This window comes from Plutella xylostella, chromosome 26, assembly GCF_932276165.1.
Source record: "Plutella xylostella chromosome 26, ilPluXylo3.1, whole genome shotgun sequence".
In the NCBI taxonomy this organism is placed as follows: domain Eukaryota; kingdom Metazoa; phylum Arthropoda; class Insecta; order Lepidoptera; family Plutellidae; genus Plutella; species Plutella xylostella.
This window is the reverse complement of record NC_064006.1, coordinates 4765001-4789693: the sequence shown is the minus strand read 5'-3', so window position 1 is coordinate 4789693 and position 24693 is coordinate 4765001. Positions and strand designations below refer to the sequence as shown.

General features: G+C 40.8%; 1 protein-coding gene across 1 annotated transcript in view; it reads right to left on the bottom strand.

The window, feature by feature from the left end:
• LOC105390513 (dosage compensation regulator) overlaps positions 1 to 22958 on the bottom strand; it is a 40282-nt gene extending 17324 nt beyond the window's left edge. The window contains exons 1-19 of the mRNA XM_048630591.1: positions 22762 to 22958; positions 22358 to 22605; positions 21926 to 22185; positions 19267 to 19440; positions 18837 to 18916; positions 17039 to 17118; positions 16587 to 16692; positions 15187 to 15281; positions 14362 to 14484; positions 13828 to 13976; positions 12078 to 12204; positions 9101 to 9250; positions 5630 to 5774; positions 5078 to 5181; positions 4490 to 4723; positions 3470 to 3625; positions 3018 to 3148; positions 1448 to 1535; positions 1024 to 1105 (exon numbers count right to left, since the gene is read on the bottom strand). Of these exons, the coding sequence (XP_048486548.1) occupies positions 1024 to 1105; positions 1448 to 1535; positions 3018 to 3148; positions 3470 to 3625; positions 4490 to 4723; positions 5078 to 5181; positions 5630 to 5774; positions 9101 to 9250; positions 12078 to 12204; positions 13828 to 13976; positions 14362 to 14484; positions 15187 to 15281; positions 16587 to 16692; positions 17039 to 17118; positions 18837 to 18916; positions 19267 to 19440; positions 21926 to 22185; positions 22358 to 22605; positions 22762 to 22837 (2608 nt within the window). The 5' untranslated portion in view covers positions 22838 to 22958. The remainder of the gene's footprint in view (positions 1 to 1023; positions 1106 to 1447; positions 1536 to 3017; positions 3149 to 3469; positions 3626 to 4489; positions 4724 to 5077; positions 5182 to 5629; positions 5775 to 9100; positions 9251 to 12077; positions 12205 to 13827; positions 13977 to 14361; positions 14485 to 15186; positions 15282 to 16586; positions 16693 to 17038; positions 17119 to 18836; positions 18917 to 19266; positions 19441 to 21925; positions 22186 to 22357; positions 22606 to 22761) is intronic.
• Between the last annotated feature and the right edge of the window lie 1735 nt (positions 22959 to 24693).

Genomic DNA, 24693 nt, shown 5'->3' with positions numbered 1-24693 from the left:
AAGGATCCTCCTCTATACCATTTTCCAGAACCAATGATATGGGGGACGTTTTCATGACGTTTTGAGTTTGGCAGTTTTAGAGATGTCCGAGAGTAAAATTCTATCGACATTTGTACGGGTCAATTTGTATGTGTCAGATTAAACACCGACATTGATGATTAGTTCATCTTGCAAACAATCTATCCGAGCCAAATAGTCACAGTCCTGTAATATAATTGTTTTTGTTCTATCAACCAAACTCAAATGAATTACAAACTCACGACATTCCGAGTTTAAAACAGCCTTTCTCGGCATTTTGACAAAAATAACAAACAAATTGACAAAAAACAGACCGAAAATTTCCAACAACAATAGGATAATAAAACCATAAATTAAACTTTACTCAAATTATAGGAAGGATATCAATGAAATACATGAAGGTAGATTATTAATAAAATATATTAAAATTTTTATTATTCTGAGAGGCAGCATGAGAGAGATATGCACTCTGATTAAAAACATCATAGTTTGTTTTAAAGCTCTTGATGAGAAAGTAAGTAAGAAATACTATATACCTACTTACTATTATACAATGTAAAAAATTCTAATATTTTATCGATTCAGAATGTCGACTTTGATGTGTCCCGTCTCTAGTACGTTCCATTTTACCAAAGTGTGTACTCAAGGAATATATATTATATGTGGTCGTTGTCAATAAAATGACAGATTTTGCAATAGTATTCATGCGTTAAATGGAAAATTTTAAAGTGTCACCCATATCATTGGTTCTGGAAAATGGTATAAGTGTTCCAATGAATATTTAATAATCTTAGACTAACGAAAAGGCGAATTGGTGACCCCGACGTGATAAGATTCAGTTACGGAACAGATTTTTTCATATCTGTCTGTATCAAAAAAGCCATACTTATTGATTTCAGCGATACATAATCTGCCTAACTCCATTGGATCTCCTCGTCCAGTGTCAGTATGTATAGTCCCTACCTCGGCGTCTAGTGGCAGTATGTATAGTACTGTTCCACTCACCTATAGGCAGCTTGGCGAGTATGGCGCCGAGCGGCGTGAGCGCGTCCTCCGAGTCGAGGCAGCCGAGCTCGCGCAGCAGAGCCTGGAATTTACAATAGGTATTCTTTATTTCATGAAAATTTTTAACAATATGGGCGAGGCTACAATACTGCGGTGCGTCGCCGCGCTTCGTTGTTTTCTATATACATATTTTTCAGATTCATGTTATAAAACATATAGCTTCTAATAATTTTTGTTATAATTTGTTATTCTGTCTTAGAAGAGGTAGGCAAGACCACGCGTATACATCATTAAATTTTTATTAAGTGTATCAAACTTTACTCCATAGTATTGTCACTTAGGTAAGTGTTAAACTTTACTACATAGTGTTGTCATTTAAGCAAGTAATGAGTGACTGATATAATAAGTGTTGTAAAGCGTATACCTCGGCTTCAATGACGGCGTCCAGTGGCGGCGGCTCGGGGGCCTTCGACAGGAAGTGGCCGATGGCGCCCAGGCGGAGCAGCTTGATGCTGGGGATTGAGAGGCAATGTTATAGTGGTAGTTGAATGAATTAGCATAAAAAATTTGAATAAGGTGAGCGTGAGACAATTTTTGACAACAGAAAGTGTTTGATAATGCTAAATATCAGAACAGTGAAATGTGGTAAGACCGACAACAGAAAGTGTTAGATAATATAGCCAAACCAGGAATATAAAAACCCTCGCCATATTGCGGAAAGGGAATAGAACTTTTTTCTTGCACTGGTATCATTAACTCATTTGTCTATTGCTGTCAAACTGTGATGCTGTCAATGCGTAGGGTTTATTAAGCTTTTGTGAGTTTTTTGTGTTTCTAAATGCCGAAATCTATCCATAGCCATAAAAAGAAATTAATTTACCGCATACACAAGTATTTGTCGGAGAAAAAGTCCGTGGGATTGGACTTTATTTCTCTTGATAACATAACTGATACTATTGTCAAAATTACTGGTAGGTATTTAGTATAGTAAGAGCAAATGAATTTGGCAAATTTGTAAGCTACTGCTTTAGTTTTTATCAACTACTGTTTTTAAGGTATAGAAAGACAACATAGAAGAAAATTACAGAAGTAGAGGATCAATAATTAAAACAATTTTTTTTTAAATGGATTAAGTATTAATGTTGATGGCAGTTAAAGCGACTCATCAAGCGACAGCAAATCCGAAACATCTGAAATTCAACCATTGGCACAATCTGACCATAACATATCATATGAATCGGTTGATAAATAGATAGATTTGACTGATTATCCCTACACTTATTTTATTCAGGCAATGGGTTTAACTTTCTTATTACTTACCTATAATAATAATAATAAAATAAAACCATTTCAGCAAATATACCTTTAGGTCAATTTATTTATTTTCAAATTGCTGTTAATGAGTACCTACAATGTAAATACAACTGTAATCTAAATGTGGGTTTCCTCACGATGTTTTCCTTCGCCGTGAGACTGTTGGTACACATGTTACTTACTTAAGTTCCAAAGAACCCATAGGATATATCCTCTCACTGCGCTACTGACACTCTTTTCAAAATAAATCATAAAAAATTACAATTATAAATTTGAGCTTGGCCAATTCACATTGGTATGACTATACTTAGTGTTGCAGTCCTCAACGCGAATGTGGCGCTCTTAATACAGGGTTTTTATATTCCTGGTTTGGCTATAAAATAAATATCAGATCTGGTGACATGGTAAGACTGTAAAAGATTATATTATTGGTCGATTGATAACGGTCACCGAAGGGATTGCCTAACTGCCAGTTTCAATAACTCTATCTACCGATGACTGGTAGGCAGGTAGGTAGACAGGTTGTAACTTTAAATGCGTCAAAATAGTATGAAAGTAACTACCAGTCATCGGTAGCTAGAGATATTGAAGCTTGCAGTAAAAAAATGAATAGTCACGCTCAGACAAAGCAGCATCTACCAAAGTGAAGCAGGGGCCTATGTCCACTATGTACTAGTCACCTGAGGGCCAGCTCGTGCAGCGGGGTGCGGAACATCTCCGCGGTGAGATGCTCGTCGAGGCGCGAGTATCGCTTGCTGGAGCATAGAGTGAAGCAGTAGCCGGGGCGGACGCGGCCCGCTCGCCCCTTGCGCTGTACAGGAAAGAAAAGACATTCATTTTCCACACAATATATAGATGTCCTAGTACTTCTAGCAAAAACTGTTAGCAACTCATTTATGCGTTGAAGCCGTATAAAAGTAGCTATCAGTCATCAATAGATTCTATCTGATAGAGCTATTAATACTGCCACTAAAATAAGATGAAGGAACTCTGTGGCAGATTATGGCACGATGAAGATTACTAATAACATCGAAGCTCGATCACCGATCAACCTTCTTCCTAAAGATGGCGTTAACCAATATCATCAAATCCTACATCGCGCATGCGAAAAATCTTCGCTCCTCAAACTCACCTGTTCCAAATTGGTCCGGCTGGCCCACACGGTGGCGTATGACGTCATGTTGTTGTGTGACGTGAACAGCTTCATCTTGGCCTTGCACGAGTCTATGACGTAGACCACGTCGTTGATCGTGATCGACGTCTCGGCTATGTTCGTTGATAGGATCACCTGTAAGGAAATCATCATCATCATCATCACGACCCATCACGTCCCCACTGCTGGGGCACGGGTTTCCTTCCAATGAAGGAAGGAAATCATATTATGTAGGATTTAATTTGTGAGACTATGAATATACAATTATACATGGCAGTGAATAATGGGATAAGTCGTAATTAATAAACATGAGGATGAGGACTAAGTTTGATTATATTTTATGTTCTTGAGGGAAATGTGAAGTATAATTAGAATATACGGAAGCAGACCTTCAGTTTACCTATATTTAAACCTTATGTAGATACTTCCTCTGCTGATTCAGGGGTTCCCTGAATACGGAAATAAAGTGTTTTACACCGTTAGAGCAGTGAAAAGTAAATGAGAAGATGTAAGGCGTGGGGGAGTCGCTATCTAGCGGTTTAGGTAGGTAGAAAAAGCCTACTTCACAGCTATATGCGCAATCAGCGTTTACTTTTCAACGCAAATATGTATAGCGCGACAGAGTCGCCATCTAGCGGTATACGCGCTATACTACCTCTCTACTTGACCGTTATGAAAAACTTCCTACAGGCTGAGAACGTATACAGAAAAAACGCTTGCTATCAGCGAGCGCTACTCTATATGCTTCATACTTTTGACGAACCAGCTCAATCAGCGCTGATAAGGGTAGGGAAATAACCCATAGAAAAAGCTACCGGCGGCGCTGATAATCAGCTTCCTCTCTTTATACGCCCTGAGGCACCTAGTTTTGTAGCTAGTAGCACACGCACTGACCTAAGCGCTATACGCACAGTCTAACAATCACCGTTTAAGCTACATCTGCTCAATACGCGCAATAAGAGTCTACTATTCACCGCCTAAACAGTAACAAACCGTCACCTTAATGATCCCCGGTGGCGGCGTGACGAACACCCTCTTCTGCTCGTCGCGCGGGATCTGGCTGTGCAGCGGCAGCACCAGGTACTGGCTCTGGTCCCCGAACACGCGGCTCGCGAGCAGCTGCTTCATGAGCGCGAAGATCAGGTTCCAGCCGGGGAGGAACACTAGGACCGCGCCGTCGGAGCCGAGGGAACGGATGTAGAGGAGAATGGCTTCGATCAGCTCGAAGCTTAGCTGTGGAATGGTAGTCATTGTTATTATAAGCTGTATGTAGGTTCCTACAACCTATGAAGGAAGCTGTATGTGTAAGAGGAAAAAGGGCCTACCCCTATAACGTTTTACGGTATAACGTTTTACGGTATAACTTTGAGCACAACCCATACATAAACGCGGACTTTGTGCTAGCCTAACCTTAGCATTCAATATCAAAATATACCACTGAAATTTGAAATTATATGGTGAATAAAAAAGAAAGCCAAGCAAAGGGCGTTAACGAAGTAGTAATTGCGCGAAGCGAGTTAGGAATTAAGATATGCCTCGCATCGCTTGGCTCTCCAGGTTTACTAATAAATAATGGCATCCACTCACATCCTTCTCGGAGATCTGTTGTATGGCGTTCCTAGTAGCGGGCGAGTAGTTGGGCCCGAGCTCGCACGTCTTGTTCATGTCCTCTTCCTCATCCACGCCTACGCCTGGACGACAACATAGTTATTTTAGTTATATTATTATAGGTTTTGGGGACCATTTTCAGTCGATATGGAGATCCAGGTGAGCAATAACTACGTAGATATAAATAAAGCGCATTAGGCCTAGAATAAGGCTAGCAACCCGTTTTCTAAACAACGTGATATACATTATAGTGACCTGTAGCTCTCGACAACTCGGTCATAAACTACAGGCACTATACCTTCAGTCAGACAACAGTCTGGCATCTACATCTATAAGGCTAGTAAAATCCTGCCTGCAATAAGTCATAGGTGCAGGATTTTATAGTCCGTCGTTTTTGCTGGCTCGCTTGTTTTTAGCAACTCGCAAATGACAGGAGATTGTTGTCTTTAAACTTAGTTCAGTAAGGTCCTTCTTATACAGTCGAAACCTACGTGTGCAGCATGTTATATCTAATTGCAACACCCTGTATACCTTCATCATCATCGTCCTCATCATCGTTCCGTGCTCGCTTGCCGCTGGCCTTGCGCTTCCTGGTGTCCGGCGGCGGCGTGAACTTGGTCAGCTCTATGCAGTCTTCTAGGAAGTACTGGGTCACCGGGTGCGTGCGCCCGGGGATCTGAGGGCAAAAGCGGGTGGATCATTAGGGAAATATTTTTCTATCCTGAAAATGATCTATGTAAGGGGATTGCTTTACAACCTCCTTTGTCTTTTCGTAGATGATTTGTATAGAGATGCGCTCTACACTATCACACCCCAGATAAAGGCAAGCACAGAGAATGTTGACATTTGCATCTACAACCAATCACACTCTCTGCCACCGGCCATCAAGGTTACTGTGCGAGCGTGAGGGTACTATTACTGTGCGCGTGCGACAGAGACAAGTATAAAAAGGGCAACGCCCGTTTTTCGCTGTGCTTAGCGAACTTTTTTTTGTAATTATTATTTACCTCAAAGACGGGGCAGTTGCCGAAGTACTTGGTGAAGAGCGTAGTATCAACTGTAGCTGACATGAGAATGATGCGCAGGTCCGGGTACGTGTGCGCAATGTCTCGCAGCAGAATCAAATGACGATACTAGCTAGTGCCAACAACTGACGATAGATGGCAGTATGCTAGATTGCAGTATCAAATAATTATAATAGAACCTCATATAAATTCTGAAGGCTATCAGTAGGAGAGCAGCCCACAAAGTCACTGCACCTGGCCCTTTTGAATAAAGATGCGCTTCAAAGTATCACACGTTGTATAACACCGCATACAAAAGCAAGCACAGAGAACATTTAACTTTGACCTTTGCTACAATCAACAAAACAACCAATCACAATGTCTGCCGCCGGCCATCAAGGTCACTGTTCGAGAGTGAGGGCACTATTACTGTGCGCGTGCGACAGAGACAAATATAAAGGTTTTCGCACATTATAAAAACTCACCGGCGACTCGACTCTATGCTTAACGTGACCATACGTCCCGCTTTGGGCGGGACAGTCCCGCTTTCAAGCTGTCCGTCCCGCTGTCCCCCGCGAGGGCAAAAATGTCCCGCTTTCTTAAATAGACCAAACGATAATTTAAATTACCTACATTTTGTAACTTCATCCCATATTTCCTTTCTTTCTTTTAATCACTTGAGACAAATATTTATTTTCTTATCACTTACTCACATAGACTATAGGGAGTAATATGAATCCGAGTTCCACCGAGAATCTGCGAGTAAGTTCGTTCATTGACTCGCTCTTGCTCTATCGTGTATATAAAATCTCGCTTACCTACCAATTCCTAACAAAGAAGAAAAGCATGGGAGTACATGTTTTCCAAAAAAGTAATCTGTATTAACCTTTATGAATGTGAAAATAAGATAAGATGCAAATATTGATAAGAACTTTAAATTAAAATACTCAAATTAGAAAAAAAATAAAAATATGATGTTTAAGAATTTTGTAGCGTCTGGTATGAGAACACTCAAAAATTCCGTAAAACTTTTTTCCGAATTTGAAACACCGAATATGTAAGTACCTAATTTACAAAATATTGTAATAACGATTTTTAAAATATCGATTTATAAAAATATGATAATTCGTGATTTTGACAATAATAAAATGAAAGTTTCAAAAACTTTAGAACCAAAACCTAAAGATAGGTGCGACGACGAGAAAAGCGAGGAGAAGCGTGTTAGGTGCACATAGATATCGAAAAACAAAGCGGAGCGTTTCAAATATAGAGTAAAAATATTGTTAAATAGAAAACTATTTGTAGTATTTGTTGTTAAGTTACACAACAAAACAAAACAATTTGCTCGGATTTTTACGGTGTTTAACCTTAAAACCTTAGGACCTAAACCTAAAGATAGGTGCGACGACTAGCAAAGATGTTGAAAAACAAAACGGAGCGCAGCGAAGCAAAAACAATTGTTAAATTGTTAACTAAGTTACATTCGGAGATTTGTGTTCTCAGAATAATAAAACTTCGGGATTAGTTATTTAAACAATTCGATATATTAAAAAATCGTACATTTTTAAAACATCGAAATTATAACATCCGAAAAATTTACTTTGGTCATTTTAATAAACCTGTTGTTCGTTTATCAACTTTTCGTAATTGTCGTTATTCGAAAACTTTACTAGAACTATGAAATTCATAATTAAAAAAAAACGTTATTTTCATATTCGTAAAAAAGTAATTTGGATTTATGTAGTGTACCCGTCTGGTATATTTATAAAAACATAGTAAGTAGGTACTTAGGTATCCTAAATATACCAAATTTACAAGATTATTAGATAAATATAAAAAAAAATGTCATCTACCATTCATGCATCTCTTTCACATTTCACTCTGTCATCGTAGGGATTGCAGTTTCAATGGGAGATTTTCTTTTGACGTTTAAAAGTTCCAAAATCGACCAATAGATGGCATCCGGCCTGTCGTTTTTTATTAGCTGCATTCTTCTGAGGGGACGGAAGATGTCATAAATGGTACAAAGCTGTCTTAAACTAGTTAACACCTAATATTATGCATAATATAACAGCTAGTTATTGCATATGGTTGAATTCACATCCATTGGGTTTTTGTATTGGCTGAAAGGACTGGAATCCATGCCGGCTAAAAAAATATGCAGTGCTGTTGAGTATGAAGTTTTACTAGCGCCATCTATAATCGGCTTTGTCTATGGATTTTGTCTATGGTTGAAAATCTCCCATTGATGCACTGAGCAAACTGAGCTTAAAGATAAGAAGATAATATATGTATCTTTGAGGGATATGAAATTCCGCAGGTGTCCCGCTTTGACAAAAAAAATAAATGGTCACGTTATCTATGCTAGACATTGATATTTAAGCCCTGTGTCATATGTTCAAGGTTTAATTTCAAAACATGATTATAAAGTAGTGTACAACGAGTGGCCTAGTCCTACGCATCGTACACTAAATGTCAAGAAAAACTAAAGGAGTGTGAGTAGAGTTGCTGCCGCGTTGGCGTGGAGTTGTTATAATGTGCGAAGACCTTAAAAAGGGCAATGCCCGTTTTTCGCTGTGCTTAGCGACCGTGCTTTATTTATTTACCTCGAAGACGGGGCAGTTTCCGAAGTACTTAGTAAAGAGCGTAGTGTCGACAGTGGCGGACATGAGGATAATGCGCAGGTCCGGGTAGGTGTGCGCAATGTCTCGCAGCAGAATCAAATGACGATACTAGCTAGTGCCAACAACTGACGATAGATGGCAGTATGCTAGATTACACCTCATATAAATTCCCAGTTGGAGAACTACCTACCAAACCACTGAAGTTAGGTTCCATTACACACTACACCGAGCTAGGTTAAATTCGATATAAACCTTCTTCATAAATCCCTTTTTTTTTTAAACGCATCGAAATCTGGCTTGTAGTTTTAAGGATCTAAGCTTACATACATATAGACAGACGCTGGAAGTTGCTTTGCTTTATACTATTAATTTACCTCGAAGACGGGACAGTTGCCGAAGTACTTGGTAAAGAGCGTCGTATCTACTGTAGCAGACATGAGAATGATGCGTAGGTCCGGGTACGTGTGCGCCATGTCTCGTAGTAGAATGAGAGCGAAGTCCGTGTCGGCGTCTCGCTCGTGCACCTGCGGGGGAGCGAGAGGGAATGATAGTACAGGTAGCTTTATATTTTTCCTGAAGCTTACGCTGAGTTGTAGAAATGGACTATAAGCTAATGTCGGCATCAATTGACAACATTTCAAAATTTTATACAGTTGAAATTCGAAAACCATTTAGAGATATGGCTCTAATATTCACAAAAAAAAATGTTTCCGATTTTTCTATTGATTTATTTCGAAGAAAAACATAAAAATCTAAATTATCATTCGTGACATCACGATGTGGCATAATAATTAAACGCGCTTTTACTTCTAAAACATGAACAACAAAAAAACATGTTATGTCACTTTGACAATGACAATGACAAACATCACTCAAATGTCTGTCACTTTTATGTGTCCTTGTCAATGACGGAAGTTCGTGATTGGTCCTTGCCACAAAATAAAGTTGAAGTTGAAGTTGATTGGTTGCTTGTTCATGTCAAGTTAATGTCATCCAACTTTTTTTGTTAGATTAGGCAGGCAAAGAAAATATTTTTATCCAAAGCCTCGACGTGACGTCACTCAAACTATAAATATTTTGAACTTTGAAATTAAAAAAATATATTAAAACATAGAAATATTAAGAAATAAAAAAATACGGGTCATCTAAATTTGTGTTATCTTGTCGAAAATAAAATAAAATCGGTGAGCATTTTATTTGAAATGTTGTCAATTATATACATACATGTACACACGGCAACGTTAAATTGTTGGCAGGGCACACTAACGTAGGTAGTGTATGTGTGTGTCGGCGACGTCGACGTAATTATTTAGTTCTGGGCAAGCCACACACGGATATTGTAAGCATGTAGTTGTGCCAGTGACAATGATTCATTGTTTTTATGATATGAAGCAAAATTTTGCAAGGCATTGTAATAGATCGAATGGTTCAGTTGGTATGATACAAGACTTACAATAATCGGTATGGTAGATCAAATCCCACTGATCTTACAATATTCCTTTTTTGTTTTTTTTTTATAGATTTAATTTATTTTTTAAGATGGTTAATAATAGTATTGTAGTAAATACGAATAAAAGCAACACAGAAAGTAAATGAAACAAGTTATTAAGTGTTAAAATTACCAAATTTATTCTTGCCGTAACATAAACATTAAGGATGTTACGTTTTTGTTGTTTTTCGTTTTAAAACATAGTTGTAGTTTATATTAATAAGGAAAATTTTCAATTAGCTGTTTTAAATCATAATAAACATCAGAAAAGGATGGACTGGCTGTTTTACTAAAGTAAATAGGCAAGTCATTAGTTATATGAATCAACATGTTAATTAGCTAGAAATAAGATAACTTATTCCAACCTCAGTAACAATAACATCATTAACACATTGGCTTACCCATAATTGTAAATAATAATAAGTATTTAACAAAATAACTAAAATCTTATACAAATGGAAAAATAAAAATTACTGAGCTAACCCCAATAACTATAATTTTCACCACTTTTTCATAATATCTTACGTCCATCCTTGTCTGACTTAAAGGACTTTTTATCACTAAATATCACCACATTGTTGCACCAATCAAAGTTTAAAATAGTCAGTCGCAAAACGCACTCTGTTTCGACGATGCTGATCGTTTAGAGCAATTTTCTTCGTCGGCCTCCGACACCGCAACCCAGCAGCACGCAAGTGAACCCGTACGGTTTGTAGGGATAGATTATGTTTTGTGGCCGTAGAACGGGTGCTGCAGAACGGATCAGCGCTATGTGCAGCTACGATTTCTCGATGGCGTGGTGATGCATCCGTATAGACGACTACTGTCTGTCTACATGTCCCGAATCTGCGTATCGGTGAACCCATAATTGAACAGTTCTCCTCTGCAAACAAAAAAAAACAAATACTTAGCTTATACAAATACAAATATTCTAACAGTCAAATAAAATATTTGCAATTCTATGTTACTTACCGTTAAACGTCTTGCGATTTCACTAATTGTAATGTTTTGTTCATATAAATACGATTATCTCCGCCTTTTTGAACATGGTTAAGTGATTTTCCATAGTGACTGCGAAGAGTTATTAATTAAATTGACAAATCACAAAGTGAATCACTTTGCAGACGCAGAGGTGAATTGTCACTAAAACTAAAAACAAATTTCGTTTATTCATATTGTATGAGGGTAGAATGGTTTTAATTCTCAAATGAAGAACGAATCATATACCGAACGAATCATAGGCGAAGAGAAATAGTCGACAGCTATGCAGCTTGTAGTCATTTGTCAGTTTCAAATATATTAATTTTATACTCAACAGCGTTTAAATTAACGCAAAATTTGAATTAAGTTAAATAAAAATAACCATCCGTGGACTCGAACTCAAGACCTATGTTTCATTAGTCTAACATTCTACCAATGAGCTACGAAGTGTATAGACACGGGCAGTGAAATTTTGCTTCAGATCAATTTCATAACTATTTCACTAACACTACCGTTTGATATTTTTATGTCACAGCTGGTATACGGGCGTTTGCCTACGCGCAAACTCGTTTGTGCTGTTGTGTGTGTGTGTGTGCTGTTTGTTACTGGTGTGTAAACCGATTTCTGCGTTTATGCACACAAAGACAACGTTAGTGTGCACACATACACTACGTTAGTGTGCCCTGCCAACCATTTGTCGTTGCCGTGTGTATGTCTCTTTCTGTCCTTATACTTTCAAAGCAAGGAAGCAATACATTTAAGGTTAACATTTGCTAAAAGTTCATTTCTGCAACTCAGCGTATGTGAAGCTTTTATAGTTAATTGAAGTTAATTTTACTGGCATAGTTAGGGATTTTACAATTTGACTATGACCAACTTACTTCATCAACCAAGACGTGGCTGACTCCTCTAAGTCCGCCTTCCAACTTCCTCAACAGGACACCGACGGTGCAGAACAATATTGAGCCGTAAGGACGGGGCAGCACGGACTCAAATCGCACGGAGTATCTGTAAATAGAAATAATTTGTTATTTAATTTGGTCATAGTAGGTTTCGTTTCATGGTCGCAGTCATCAGGTATTATTATGTAAAATTGGCCTAGTAGAATTGTTCTTATATGTATACACTGACAGCGTCACGCACACGTAGGCCCACGCGCCCTGGCTATTGATGCTACAAGCAGCTTTGGACACTTGCAAAAGGAATAAGACACTAGTAGAAGGCTCAAGACACTTCTATTTGGTTGAACACACCCGGTGGAGTGGCCCAGCTCCTCGGCGGATATGCTTGTAGATTTGGACACTTGAAGAAGGTTCTAATGGCTCGCGGAAGGTTCTAGACACCAGTCAAAGCTTCAAAACACTAGTAAAAGGTTCTAGACACTAGCAGAAGGTTCCAGAAGGTTGAACGCACCCGGTGGAGTGGCCCAGCTCCTCGGCGCGCTCGCTGGCCACGCGCTCGGCCACGCTGACGGCGGAGATGCGGCGCGGCTGCGTCACGCACACGTTGGCCCACGCACCCTGGCTATTGATGCTACACGAAGCTTTGGACACTTGCAGAGGGATCTAGTCACTAGTAGATGGTTCTAATGACTCGCGGAAGGTTCTAGACACCAGTATTGGGTTCGACGCACCCGGTAGAGCGGCCCAGCCCTCTCTGCTAGAAGGAGAAGGTTCTAAACACTAGCAGACGCTCCTAGACACTAGCAGTAGGTTCTAGATACTAGCAGAAGGTTCTAGAAGGTTCAACGCACCCGGTGGAGTGGCCCAGCTCCTCGGCGCGCTCGTTGGCCCGCGCAGCCTGGCTATTGATGCTATAAGAGGCTTTGGACACTTGCAGAGGGATCTAGATACTAGCAGAAGGTTCTAGACACCAGTCGAAGGTTCTAGACACCAGTCGAAGGTTCTAGACACCAGTAAAAGTTTCTAGACACCAGTGGATGACTCTAGACACTAGTAAAAGGCTCAAGACACTTGTAGAAGGCTCCAGACACCAGTAGAAGGTTCTAGACACCTATCGAAGGTTCTAGACACTAGCATAAGGTTCAAAACACTCGCGGAAGCTTCTAGACACTTGTATCAGGTTTGAGACACTTGTATCAGGTTCTAGACACTCGCGGAAGTTTCAAAACACCCGGTAGAGTTGACCAGATCCTCTAGAAGGATCTAGACACTAGCAGAAGGTTCTAGAAGTTTGAACGCACCCGGTGGAGTGGCCCAGCTCCTCGGCGCGCTCGCTGGCCACGCGCTCGGCCACGCTGACGGCGGAGATGCGGCGCGGCTGCGTCACGCACACGTTGGCCCACGCAGCCTGGCTATTGATGCTACAAGAAGCTTTGGACACTTGCAGAGGGATCTAGACACTAGTAGAAGGTTCTAGACACTAGGGGAAGGTTCTAGACACCAATCGAAGGTTCGAGATACCAGGCAACGAAACTAGACACTAGTAGAAGGTTCTAGACACCTATCGAAGGTTCTAGACACCTATCGAAGGTTCTAGACACCAATCGACGGGTCTAGATACAAGTAAAAGGTATAGACACCATTAAAGGTTCTAGACACCAGTCGACGGTTCTAGACACTAGTCGAATGTTCTAGACACTAGCAGAAGGTTCCAGAAGATTCAACGCACCCAGTAGAGTTGCCCAGCTCCTCGGCGCGCTCGCTGGCCACGCGCTCGGCCACGCTGACGGCGGAGATGCGGCGCGGCTGCGTCACGCACACGTTGGCCCACGCGCCCTGCCCTGAAGCTATATAGTCGTCCAGGATGAACTGGCATACCTGCGGGAAGGTTAGGATTGTGAAAAAGAGTTAAATGAAAATGAAATCACCCATTCGAAAGAAAGGGGCTTTTATATTCTAGGAGAACGATGGGGGCAAGAAAATCTAAAGTTGTAGGGATAGCTGAGCTATGCAAAAGAACCCTATGTTAAAACTACAGTTGGTCATATCACCTAATTCTGTTGGCTTTACGAGAAGGAGAAGGACGTTGGCGCGCTGACTGGCTAATCCTTTCACTACCGCATTGAGTTAGTACATGACTACGGTGACTTATGTTAGTGTAGGTATATGTTTGTTTTGGATATTCATTCATACAATCGGTGTATCGAACTCCGCTGTATCGTTGTAGTAAATTATAAACCAAAAGTCGTGTGACAGTACTGACCTGCGTGGTCTTTCCGCATCCGGTATTACCTCTGATGATGATGACGGGGTTGTCGTTGATAGCCTCCATCAGAGTCGAGCGCATCGCGAATATAGGCAGCGTCTCACGATCGCGCAAGCTCTCCTGAAAGAGTAAGTGCCATTATAGTATTGCTCTTGTGCCGTGTAATTCATCCTTGTAAGAAGGAAAGTTCGGGGGTATTTTGTAAATTAATATAAATCCATTCCGAAAACGCTTTACGAAGAAGAGGGGGGGGGGGGGAGGGGGAAAGAAACTCAAGGGATCGCAAGATCTTCTAGATCGCAAGACTATCGAGGCGGTTACCGAAATTCGTAGCTAGGTTAGCGAAGTGGCTGAAAAACTTACGAGTATTATGGCATTCTGTCACGCCACTGAAAGCTGGCTTTAAAAGTGATGATGAGAAGTAGGGCAGCGCCATCTTTTCAAACTTAGATTTTTAGGGTTCTGTACCTCAAAATCTAATAATAATAGAACCCGTATATATCATCCTTGTTGTCCATCTATCTGTCAAGATACTCAAGACCCTTTATTTTCTCCTAAAACCATCTGATCAGTTATAAACTATAGTCGTCGAAATATAATAGACCCGTTTGGACAGCTCGAAAATGTATAGGATCAAATCTAAATCATAAAAAATCTAAACAATAAAAGTTCTTTTTTCTTTCAGCCGTTAAAAATAAGCGAGATTATGTTATCTTTTTATGTATTTCATCTAGTAAATCAAGAGTAAATGGCAAATTTGTGTAGCTGTCCAAACGGGCCTATTATATTTCGACGACTATAGCCTCAAGCTACACCACAAACCTGGTATATCTGACTGTTCTGCGTCATGCTGCGATGAGTCTGCTCGAGATCCACGCTGATGTCTTCCAGACTTCGTGTGGCCAGAGGACCCTCGTCTGAAATTAATATTCATCTAGATTAAAGCTGTGTCACCTATGTAAGCTAAGCTAAACTGCCTTAAAAGCGTATAGATTATGACAATAAGTTTACAGTCCTGGATAAGACCTATATCCTACAGTGGACTATCTTTACAAATATGTTTCTCTCCATCATCTTGTATACACTCACCGATGTTGCACGCGGTCCACGCGTTCCAGTTGGGCGCGGGCGGCGACCACGGCACGACGCCGCCCGCCTCGTGCCGCGCCTCCATCATCTTGTATACACTCACCAATGTTGCACGCGGTCCACGCGTTCCAGTTGGGCGCGGGCGGCGACCACGGCACGACGCCGCCCGCCTCGTGCCGCGCCTCCATCATCTTGTATACACTCACCGATGTTGCACGCGGTCCACGCGTTCCAGTTGGGCGCGGGCGGCGACCACGGCACGACGCCGCCCGCCTCGTGCCGCGCCTCCATCATCTTGTATACACTCACCGATGTTGCACGCGGTCCACGCGTTCCAGTTGGGCGCGGGCGGCGACCACGGCACGACGCCGCCCGCCTCGTGCCGCGCCTCCATCATCTTGTATACACTCACCGATGTTGCACGCGGTCCACGCGTTCCAGTTGGGCGCGGGCGGCGACCACAGCACGACGCCGCCCGCCTCGTGCCGCGCCTCCATCATCTTGTATACACTCACCGATGTTGCACGCGGTCCACGCGTTCCAGTTGGGCGCGGGCGGCGACCACGGCACGACGCCGCCCGCCTCGTGCCGCGCCTCCATCATCTTGTATACACTCACCGATGTTGCACGCGGTCCACGCGTTCCAGTTGGGCGCGGGCGGCGACCACGGCACGACGCCGCCCGCCTCGTGCCGCGCCTCCATCATCTTGTATACACTCACCGATGTTGCACGCGGTCCACGCGTTCCAGTTGGGCGCGGGCGGCGACCACGGCACGACGCCGCCCGCCTCGTGCCGCGCCTCCATCATCTTGTATACACTCACCGATGTTGCACGCGGTCCACGCGTTCCAGTTGGGCGCGGGCGGCGACCACGGCACGACGCCGCCCGCCTCGTGCCGCGCCTCCATCATCTTGTATACACTCACCGATGTTGCACGCGGTCCACGCGTTCCAGTTGGGCGCGGGCGGCGACCACGGCACGACGCCGCCCGCCTCGTGCCGCGCCTCCATCATCTTGTATACACTCACCGATGTTGCACGCGGTCCACGCGTTCCAGTTGGGCGCGGGCGGCGACCACGGCACGACGCCGCCCGCCTCGTGCCGCGCCTCCATCATCTTGTATACACTCACCGATGTTGCACGCGGTCCACGCGTTCCAGTTGGGCGCGGGCGGCGACCACGGCACGACGCCGCCCGCCTCGTGCCGCGCCTCCATCATCTTGCGGACTCGGTCCACCTGAAGGCAAAACAAATGTTGATTATTCATTTCATTTTGTCAACGGACAAAGCTTTGTAACGGTATTTTACAAAGCTTGAACACAATACGGCGATGTAACATGTTATATGGCCGTCTCCCCTCCCACTTACAGTCTATAGAAGACGGGGCGTTGGCTATATATTTTCTATAATTTGTGTTTCGGGATACAGACCACCAGGGCGCTGCGTTGTATAATGCGAGAATATGCGCGTAATTATTCTTTTTAAATAGCCTTTGCAAGTGGAACACTGATATGGCATGGCTGATACTTAAAAAATTAATCTCAACATTGGTACATAACGCTCTAGGTCAGGACGTACTATACCTGTAAAAGCGTCTGCGCCGTGGAGCCTCCATCTGCCGCCTCCACCGACGGACCCACTTCCACTGGGGTGATGTTCAGCTCTGTAACAATGGAAACCATGATGATAGGCTAGGTAATCTAGGTATGCTATCCTAACTATCCTAACTAATATTATAAATGCGAAAGTAACTGTGTCTGTCTGTCTGTCTGTTACTCTTTCACGCCAAAACTACTGAACGGATTTGAATGAAATTTGGTATACATACGGTGTAGACCCTGGGAAAAAACATAGGCTACTTTTTATCCCGGAAATCCCACGGGAAAACTTTTTAAGGCGAAGCGAAGCGCGCGGGAACAGCTAGTATTCTATATGTACAATTATACCAATACCGCACGGATGCTTAAGCTATGGCCTATCAGTTAGTCTGATAGATAGATATTAATTACATCGGGTACCAGTGGCAGCGTTAGGGTGTTATACTGATAGAATTTCATCTGGATGAATCAATGCGTAGCCAATCAACGAGAGACCTAAATACTGTTCCTGAATAGTGAATTAGGTACTTATTTTATTTATAGGGATGCCATACTATAATGTGCTTATTGTTAAAATACCTCTAAGCGTGGGGTGCGTATTGCGACGTATAAAAACGAAATGTATAATTTCACATTAATAACGTTCACAACATATAATGAACGTTACGTATAACAACAAAATCTATATTTTCATAAGGTATAAGATTCAATTGGTATAACGTACATTTTATATAAAATCAAAATATATAATACTTACGAGGACTAATATCAATTCGTATAACATACATTACGTATATCGTTTAAAATATATACCTATCATTTAGTATAAAGTTCATAAAACATACTAACATATATCACATAATCTGTGTTTAATTACCCAACACCGTCAAACCCCCTAGCACCAAAACCTAAAGATAGGTGCGACGACGAGCAAAGCGAGGAGGAGCGTGTTAGGTGCACATGTTCGTCGAAACCAAAGCGGAGCGCAGCGAAGCGGAGCGGAGCGTCTCCCCACATAGCGTCAATAATAATAATAATGTCAAAACCCCTAGTACCAAAACCTAAAGATAGGTGCGACGACGAGCAAAGCGAGGAGGAGCGTGTTAGGTGCACATGTTCGTCGAAAACAAAGCGGAGCGCAGCGAAGCGGAGCGGAGCGTCTCCCCACATAGCGTCAATAATAATAATAATGTCAAAACCCCTAGTACCAAAACCTAAAGATAGGTGCGACGACGAGCAAAGCGAGGAGGAGCGTGTTAGGTGCACATGTTCGTCGAAAACAAAGCGGAGCGCAGCGAAGCGGAGCGGAGCGTCTCCCCACATAGCGTCAATAATAATAATAATGTCAAAACCCCTAGTACCAAAACCTAAAGATAGGTGCGACGACGAGCAAAGCGAGGAGGAGCGTGTTAGGTGCACATGTTCGTCGAAACCAAAGCGGAGCGCAGCGAAGCGGAGCGGAGCGTTCCCCCACATAACGTCAATAATAATGAAAATACGATACGACAATCATTTATACTTTTTGTCCATTATACATTATGATAATTATATCCGTTGTAGAATATATGTTATAAACGTTATATATTATGAACTTTATGCATTTTAATCGTTATATCAATTGAAATTATACTTTTTGAACGTTATTATTTACGAAATTATGTATTTAGTAATTATGCCTTTCGTTTGTTATGCACAGTGATCGTTATACTTAATAAATTTATATCATATGGGCGTATACCTTGTGAATGTTATACCATTCGTTTTTATACCTCGTATTACTTACCCCTAAGCGTGTCTTGAAGTTGCTGCTCTAACTCTGGGCTCATTCGGACCTCGTACGGCTTCATTTGATTTTCTGCTGATCTGAAATAAACATGATCATTATTAGTGTGATGAATATCACTCATACTTTAGTACTTTTACTCCCTTTCAAGATCGGCAAAGGCAGAAGAACAAGTATGAGGTACATAACTAGCTATTTAGTTACCTATTACCTAAGCTCCTAGAAAGATAGTAGACGATCTCGGTTACTTAGGACTTCCTGGAACACCTAGTTCTATGGTTTGAGGCCTTTTTGCTTGTTTGAAGCGATCTCTCAGCTCGTGATATTGTGGTTGACGCACGAATATATACATACATACATACCTATGAGGGGAATATCTATACCAGTAAAGAGAAGGGGAAGAAGGTAGAAAGGGACATCAACAGTATACCTGTCCTTCTTGAGCGTGCCACTGAAGGGCTCGATGACGCCGAGGTGGTACAGCTGGCGCACTAGCGACAGTGCGCAGGACTTGCTCGCCGTCTGCTTGTTGGACGCGGTCTCTCTGCCCGTGATGTTGCGGTTCAGTTGGCGGACGAATATGGACATCTCGCAGCAGAAACTCCTGTGGGTGTTGCAGGGTTATCTTAGTTAGGTATTTTTGGTAAATACCTGGGTTATCATGGTTTTTGATGTGTTAATAATAATTTGTAACTCAGTAAATAATTGGAAAGAGATTTTCAGTAAGTCAATGATTGAATATTATTTTTTATAAATATGCCATGTAATACAAGAACATGACTATGATCTAGAACACATTAGGAGTAGAAAAGATTCTGCCTGCTGGACTGACGATATTACATGGGTAGGTAGGTACATAGATAGTGACGGGAAAGGAAGCCTTTGGGAAATGCATATATCTAGCAATGGACGATTGGGATGACGGTATAGTTTGTATGTTGTAACTATTTTTATAGTAGGTACATTTTAGAAGTACTTTAAATGACGATAATCTTACCTTCACACATGGAACAAGCTAAAACAGATCTCTGAGAAAGTGTTCATCTGGCACAAGTGGCTGCTATTTGAGTCCTGTCAGGAAGAAACAGAAACTAAGACAAATTAGGTTCCCTCCACACTTGCAGTTCTAAGGGTGAGATCTAAAGAGCAATGGACTTTCCTAAGTCTTACTTAATTCCGACAGTTCTAGCATAAGGCAGAATGTGACTGGGCCGACATTGGCCAACCATACCAAGGTATTATTAGTATTTAGGAAAATGTTAGAATGCTTTTTTGGAACTATGTGTATAGTAAGTTTCTTTGTCCAGGTTAGTCCAGCCTTGGCCAGCATGTAAATGGCTGTGACAAATTAGAATTAATTTGTCATAAGTCTCAGTCTAAGTACATATAGTTTGCTCTATAAATCTCTCTCTTATTACAATGTAAGGAAGTGTGGGGGGGACCTATGTCTAGGCTATTAAATGTGTATATTGTCTTTCACTGATTTTCTTTTGCACTGCTAACTCTCATATATCATTGAATGTAAACAGTGCTATTATACCTCCATAGATTAAACATCTACAGCAACTGAGAACACTAAACTCTGGTTAATTGTTTTTAAAACAGATACAAAAGGGTTATCAATGGAGTGAAACTCAATTATGTGAAAGACAAAATACAAGCCTTGGCATTGTCTTATGTGACTGTTTCTCCCTGAATACAAGCAAGCCATGACAGCAATTTGAAGCTTTTTTTGCTATTTATTGCAAAAATAGCTTCATAAGAGAGAATTATGATTTGCATAGAAACTTTACATCAGATAGTTTGTAAAATATCTATGCATTTTAAATTTGAAGGCTTTTTCAATGTTAGACTTGCATGTATTGTATTGAACAACTTGAACACTTTCCCAGATTAAAAAATATAGCAGCCATTAATTTTTCAAACTTTATGAATAATTATTGGCTTAGCAAAAACAAACATAAAAGAACAATCAATGTATAAGCTATAAGTAGATAAGTTTAAAAATTAAATTGACATTAAAAGAACTTACAAAACCAAAATAAATACTATAAGAAATAGATTATGTACAGTTCCCCAAAATTGATAATGCACATAGAAATCTTCGTCATTGTTCCGCAACGGTCGTATTCCCGAGCGTTAGAAAACCATTATGTATTTAGAGTGGTTAAGTGCATTTTCTTCATGAAATTTTAGTAGAATTATGTAATTGGTGCTAAAAGAGATAATTGATTTATCAGTAACGAAATTTGATTCGATAATTCATAATATTCCATAATATTAAACTTTACTTTGAAAATGTTACAGTAGGTACTTTTCAAGTGTCTTACTGAAGCTGATGTAAAGATAGATGAAAGAAGGTTTGAATAACACAAGGTTTATATTATAAGGAGAAATGGATTTCAAACACAGGTTTATATAAAAAAATTGAAATCTCAGTTCAAAAGTATTTACAGCACTGATTATTTCACATTAATAAAAATGTTTACATTAAAATCTCAGTTCAAAAGTATTTACAGCGCTGATCATTCACAATAATATTACAATTACAAACTTTTGGGTGTGGCTTTATTGGCAAAGTGAAGTCTATCAATGTGACGTATATTTTATTCTTAAATGTGCCTCATAATATGGCATCGTCAAAAATAATTAAAGTTGAAATTAAATTCACATTTGAAAAAAATAACAAGAACGATGTGTAATTGCAGCTCTTTATAATTCCACAAAAGTAATATTGATCTTGACCTTGAGACCCTTGACTGATCGGTGACAGCCACCGACCGCCCAAATTGTTTTCGATTATGTGTCACATGATATTGACTACTATTTCTTTCGAACAAGGATCAAAATGCAAGTGCTTTGTTTAAGGCACTGATTCGGGTGTTTCCGGGAATACGACAGTTTGCGAAGATTTGCATGCGCATTATTAATATGGGAGAACTGTACAAACATTGTAATATAATCTCATAAGACTAAAATACAGTCACATGCAATGAAAAAGTTCCACCTGCCATTGATATTCCATATGTTGCTGGAACTTTTTCATTGCTTGTGAGTGTATACTAATGTCTGGTGACAGACAAACAAACCGTGTATGATCTGGCCCAACAGCCTTGTAGATGTAGTCTGCAGATATCTTATTGATCTGCATGAACTGATGCAGCTTGGACTTGGCATTTTCCATGGTCCAGTTCCCGTGGAGAGCAGCATTCACATCCAGATCTTCAGCTTCTTCCACATTCTTCTGTTGTTGCAAGCGGTCCATGTATGTGAACCTTGGACCGGGCCTTTCGTTCTCTCCTTGGTAGGCTTGGTACGCAGGACCCATGGATTCTGGGCCCATACCTTCCTGCATTTGATCATTATTTTAGCTTCAGGGAGTGCATTATATTTGGTAACAAAAAAAACACAGAAAAATTAAATATTAGTTGTAAGTTGTCTTTGTTGTGTTGTAAGGAACAGGTTAAGGTAATAAGTCCCCTTGTGAGGCTCATATATTTCAAAATGTTTACAAAACAAACCTGAAACACAGGTCTCTGCATCTGCAGCGTATTATCGAAGGGCGCGGCATTGTCGCTCGGTTCTGTCTTGACTCTCGCATCATCGGGCACCTCTGCCTGGCTGACTTCCCCAGACCTGACGAGAAAGTTGACGAAGTCGCGGGCCGCGTTCACTTGCGCCTCCTTCTTGGTGGTGGAGTTGCCAGCGCCCACGTACGTGAAGCCAGGGACGCGGACTTCGCACAGGAACCGCTGACGATGTTTGGGCCCTAAACATTGTTAGGTTAGTTTGTGCTAACATACTTGTCAAAGCAAAATTGGGTAGGGCAGCTATCTACACGGCCCACAAATTATATTTATTGCAGATCCAATACGATCAATCGATAAACTGGCCAAGTAAACGTCGTGAAACAGTACAAACTTACCAGTAGCTCGGACGTCGAAAGATGGATTCAGGGATTTTTTATTGCACCAAGAATGAAAAAATGATTTGGGATCCATGGTAATTTGTCAAAGTTGTTGAATTGTTAGTGAAATAATAGTAATTATGTTAGTTTTCATTAAAAGCGGCACAAAACCCGCACAAAAACAAACCACAAGGAATCGCAAATTGAATTGACGCAACGCAAATCAATTTGACATTGACAGTTCAGTTCAGTAGACGGTAAAGATTGTCAATTTGACACACAGATCTTAGGGTGCTGACACACTAGCGGACGCAACTTACGGATGCGACTGATCGTGGTCTTTTGGGACAGTTCGTGCCAGATCGCTCTCGGACGTCTTTCTCGTTCAGCTTTTAGACGTCCGAGAGTGATCTGGCACCGACTGTCCCAAAAGACCGTGCACATTATCAGTCGCGGCTGAGAGCTGCGTCCGTAAGCCGCGTCCGCTAATGTGCCGTGCCGACGCCTTTACGAATCTACCTACGAAGTTACTAATATAAATAAAAATGCCTCGTACTCTCATTCGTGAGGTCGTGGGTTCAAGAGGGTATCCTACGCCACATACTATTTGCTGCAAAATGTGTCGTTGTAAATATGATAAAGCAGGTTTCACACTCACATAGTTCGCTGTCGTCGTCGGGTTGTGGGTGCGATACATGTATGTATGTATATTATTGGGCTAGTATATCACGCGAGCTCCGCTTTTTTCCCGTGGGAACTACTACGTTACTACGTCAGCTAACTTCAAAATGCTCCAGTTGTTTACATACTACGTACTCACGTACTTTTAGACCCCCCGCAGACTGGAGACTTTTAGTCGGCCGATAGTTTGGTCGGGTTCTTAATCAGTATGGAGATGTATGGTAGTGCGTATATTCATACGTTTATCATGGGAGTATTTAAATATTATTTTGTCTATGGATTTATTGCTGTGTATATGTCGCAGGCATTTTGTAAGATCTCGCCGTTTACATACGGCGTCGGCAGTTTACAAACGCTCGCTGTTTTGTAATATGCCGAAGGCAAAATGTATTTTGCCGTGTCATTTTATAATATGCCAAAACATTTCATTTACAATCCATAAGCTGTTTACATAATGCCGCGGCAAATTGAAGAATTTAGTTCTGGTTCTTACCACGCGCGGCGCTGTTGATCACGACAACAAAAATGGCGTCAAGTAGTGGTTCTGTGACTCAATAAATACTCAAAACAGTGCAAATATTACAAGTGTAGAAGCATTTTCACCAAATAATTGTGACTTTAAAGTCATTTATGAGGAATTATAAAAATTTATAACAACAGATGAAAATGTTATGTTTTTATTTTTTGGTGTTGTAATATATTTTGAGTAAATGAAATAACACCGCTATAATCTATAGTTATTAAAATCTATTGTGTAATTACGGTATGTTTAGTACTTATTTAATAAAATGTAAAAATGTGACGGTAAGTATGAATAAATTTCTGTTTTGTTACCATTCTTGGGGCCTAAATAATTAATTTAAACTTTAGGTATTCTTTCAATTTAAAGTATTTAAAGGAAAGTCACAGTCTTCTTAAATGACATTATCAAGGGAAAAAAGTCCTATATTCTTTAGAAATCAGTTAAAAATCCAATAATGTCTCGGTTTTGTTACCACAGTCAACAAATCGAGAATAATTTTTAATGTCATAGGCGTAATTTAAACAACAACACATTTATAAATTTTACATAGGTTGGGGAATAACTAATATTAAATAATTAGAACCAAAAATATTATAAAAGTAAAGAGTTTTAGACAAAATAGTACAAAATCTTCGAACAGAATTCAGGGACAGCTACTAAACGGACGGTAACAAAATTGTTGGGCTTGGTTTACATGACACCAGCACAAAATTTGAACATGATAAATTTAGAACATGAACCCAATT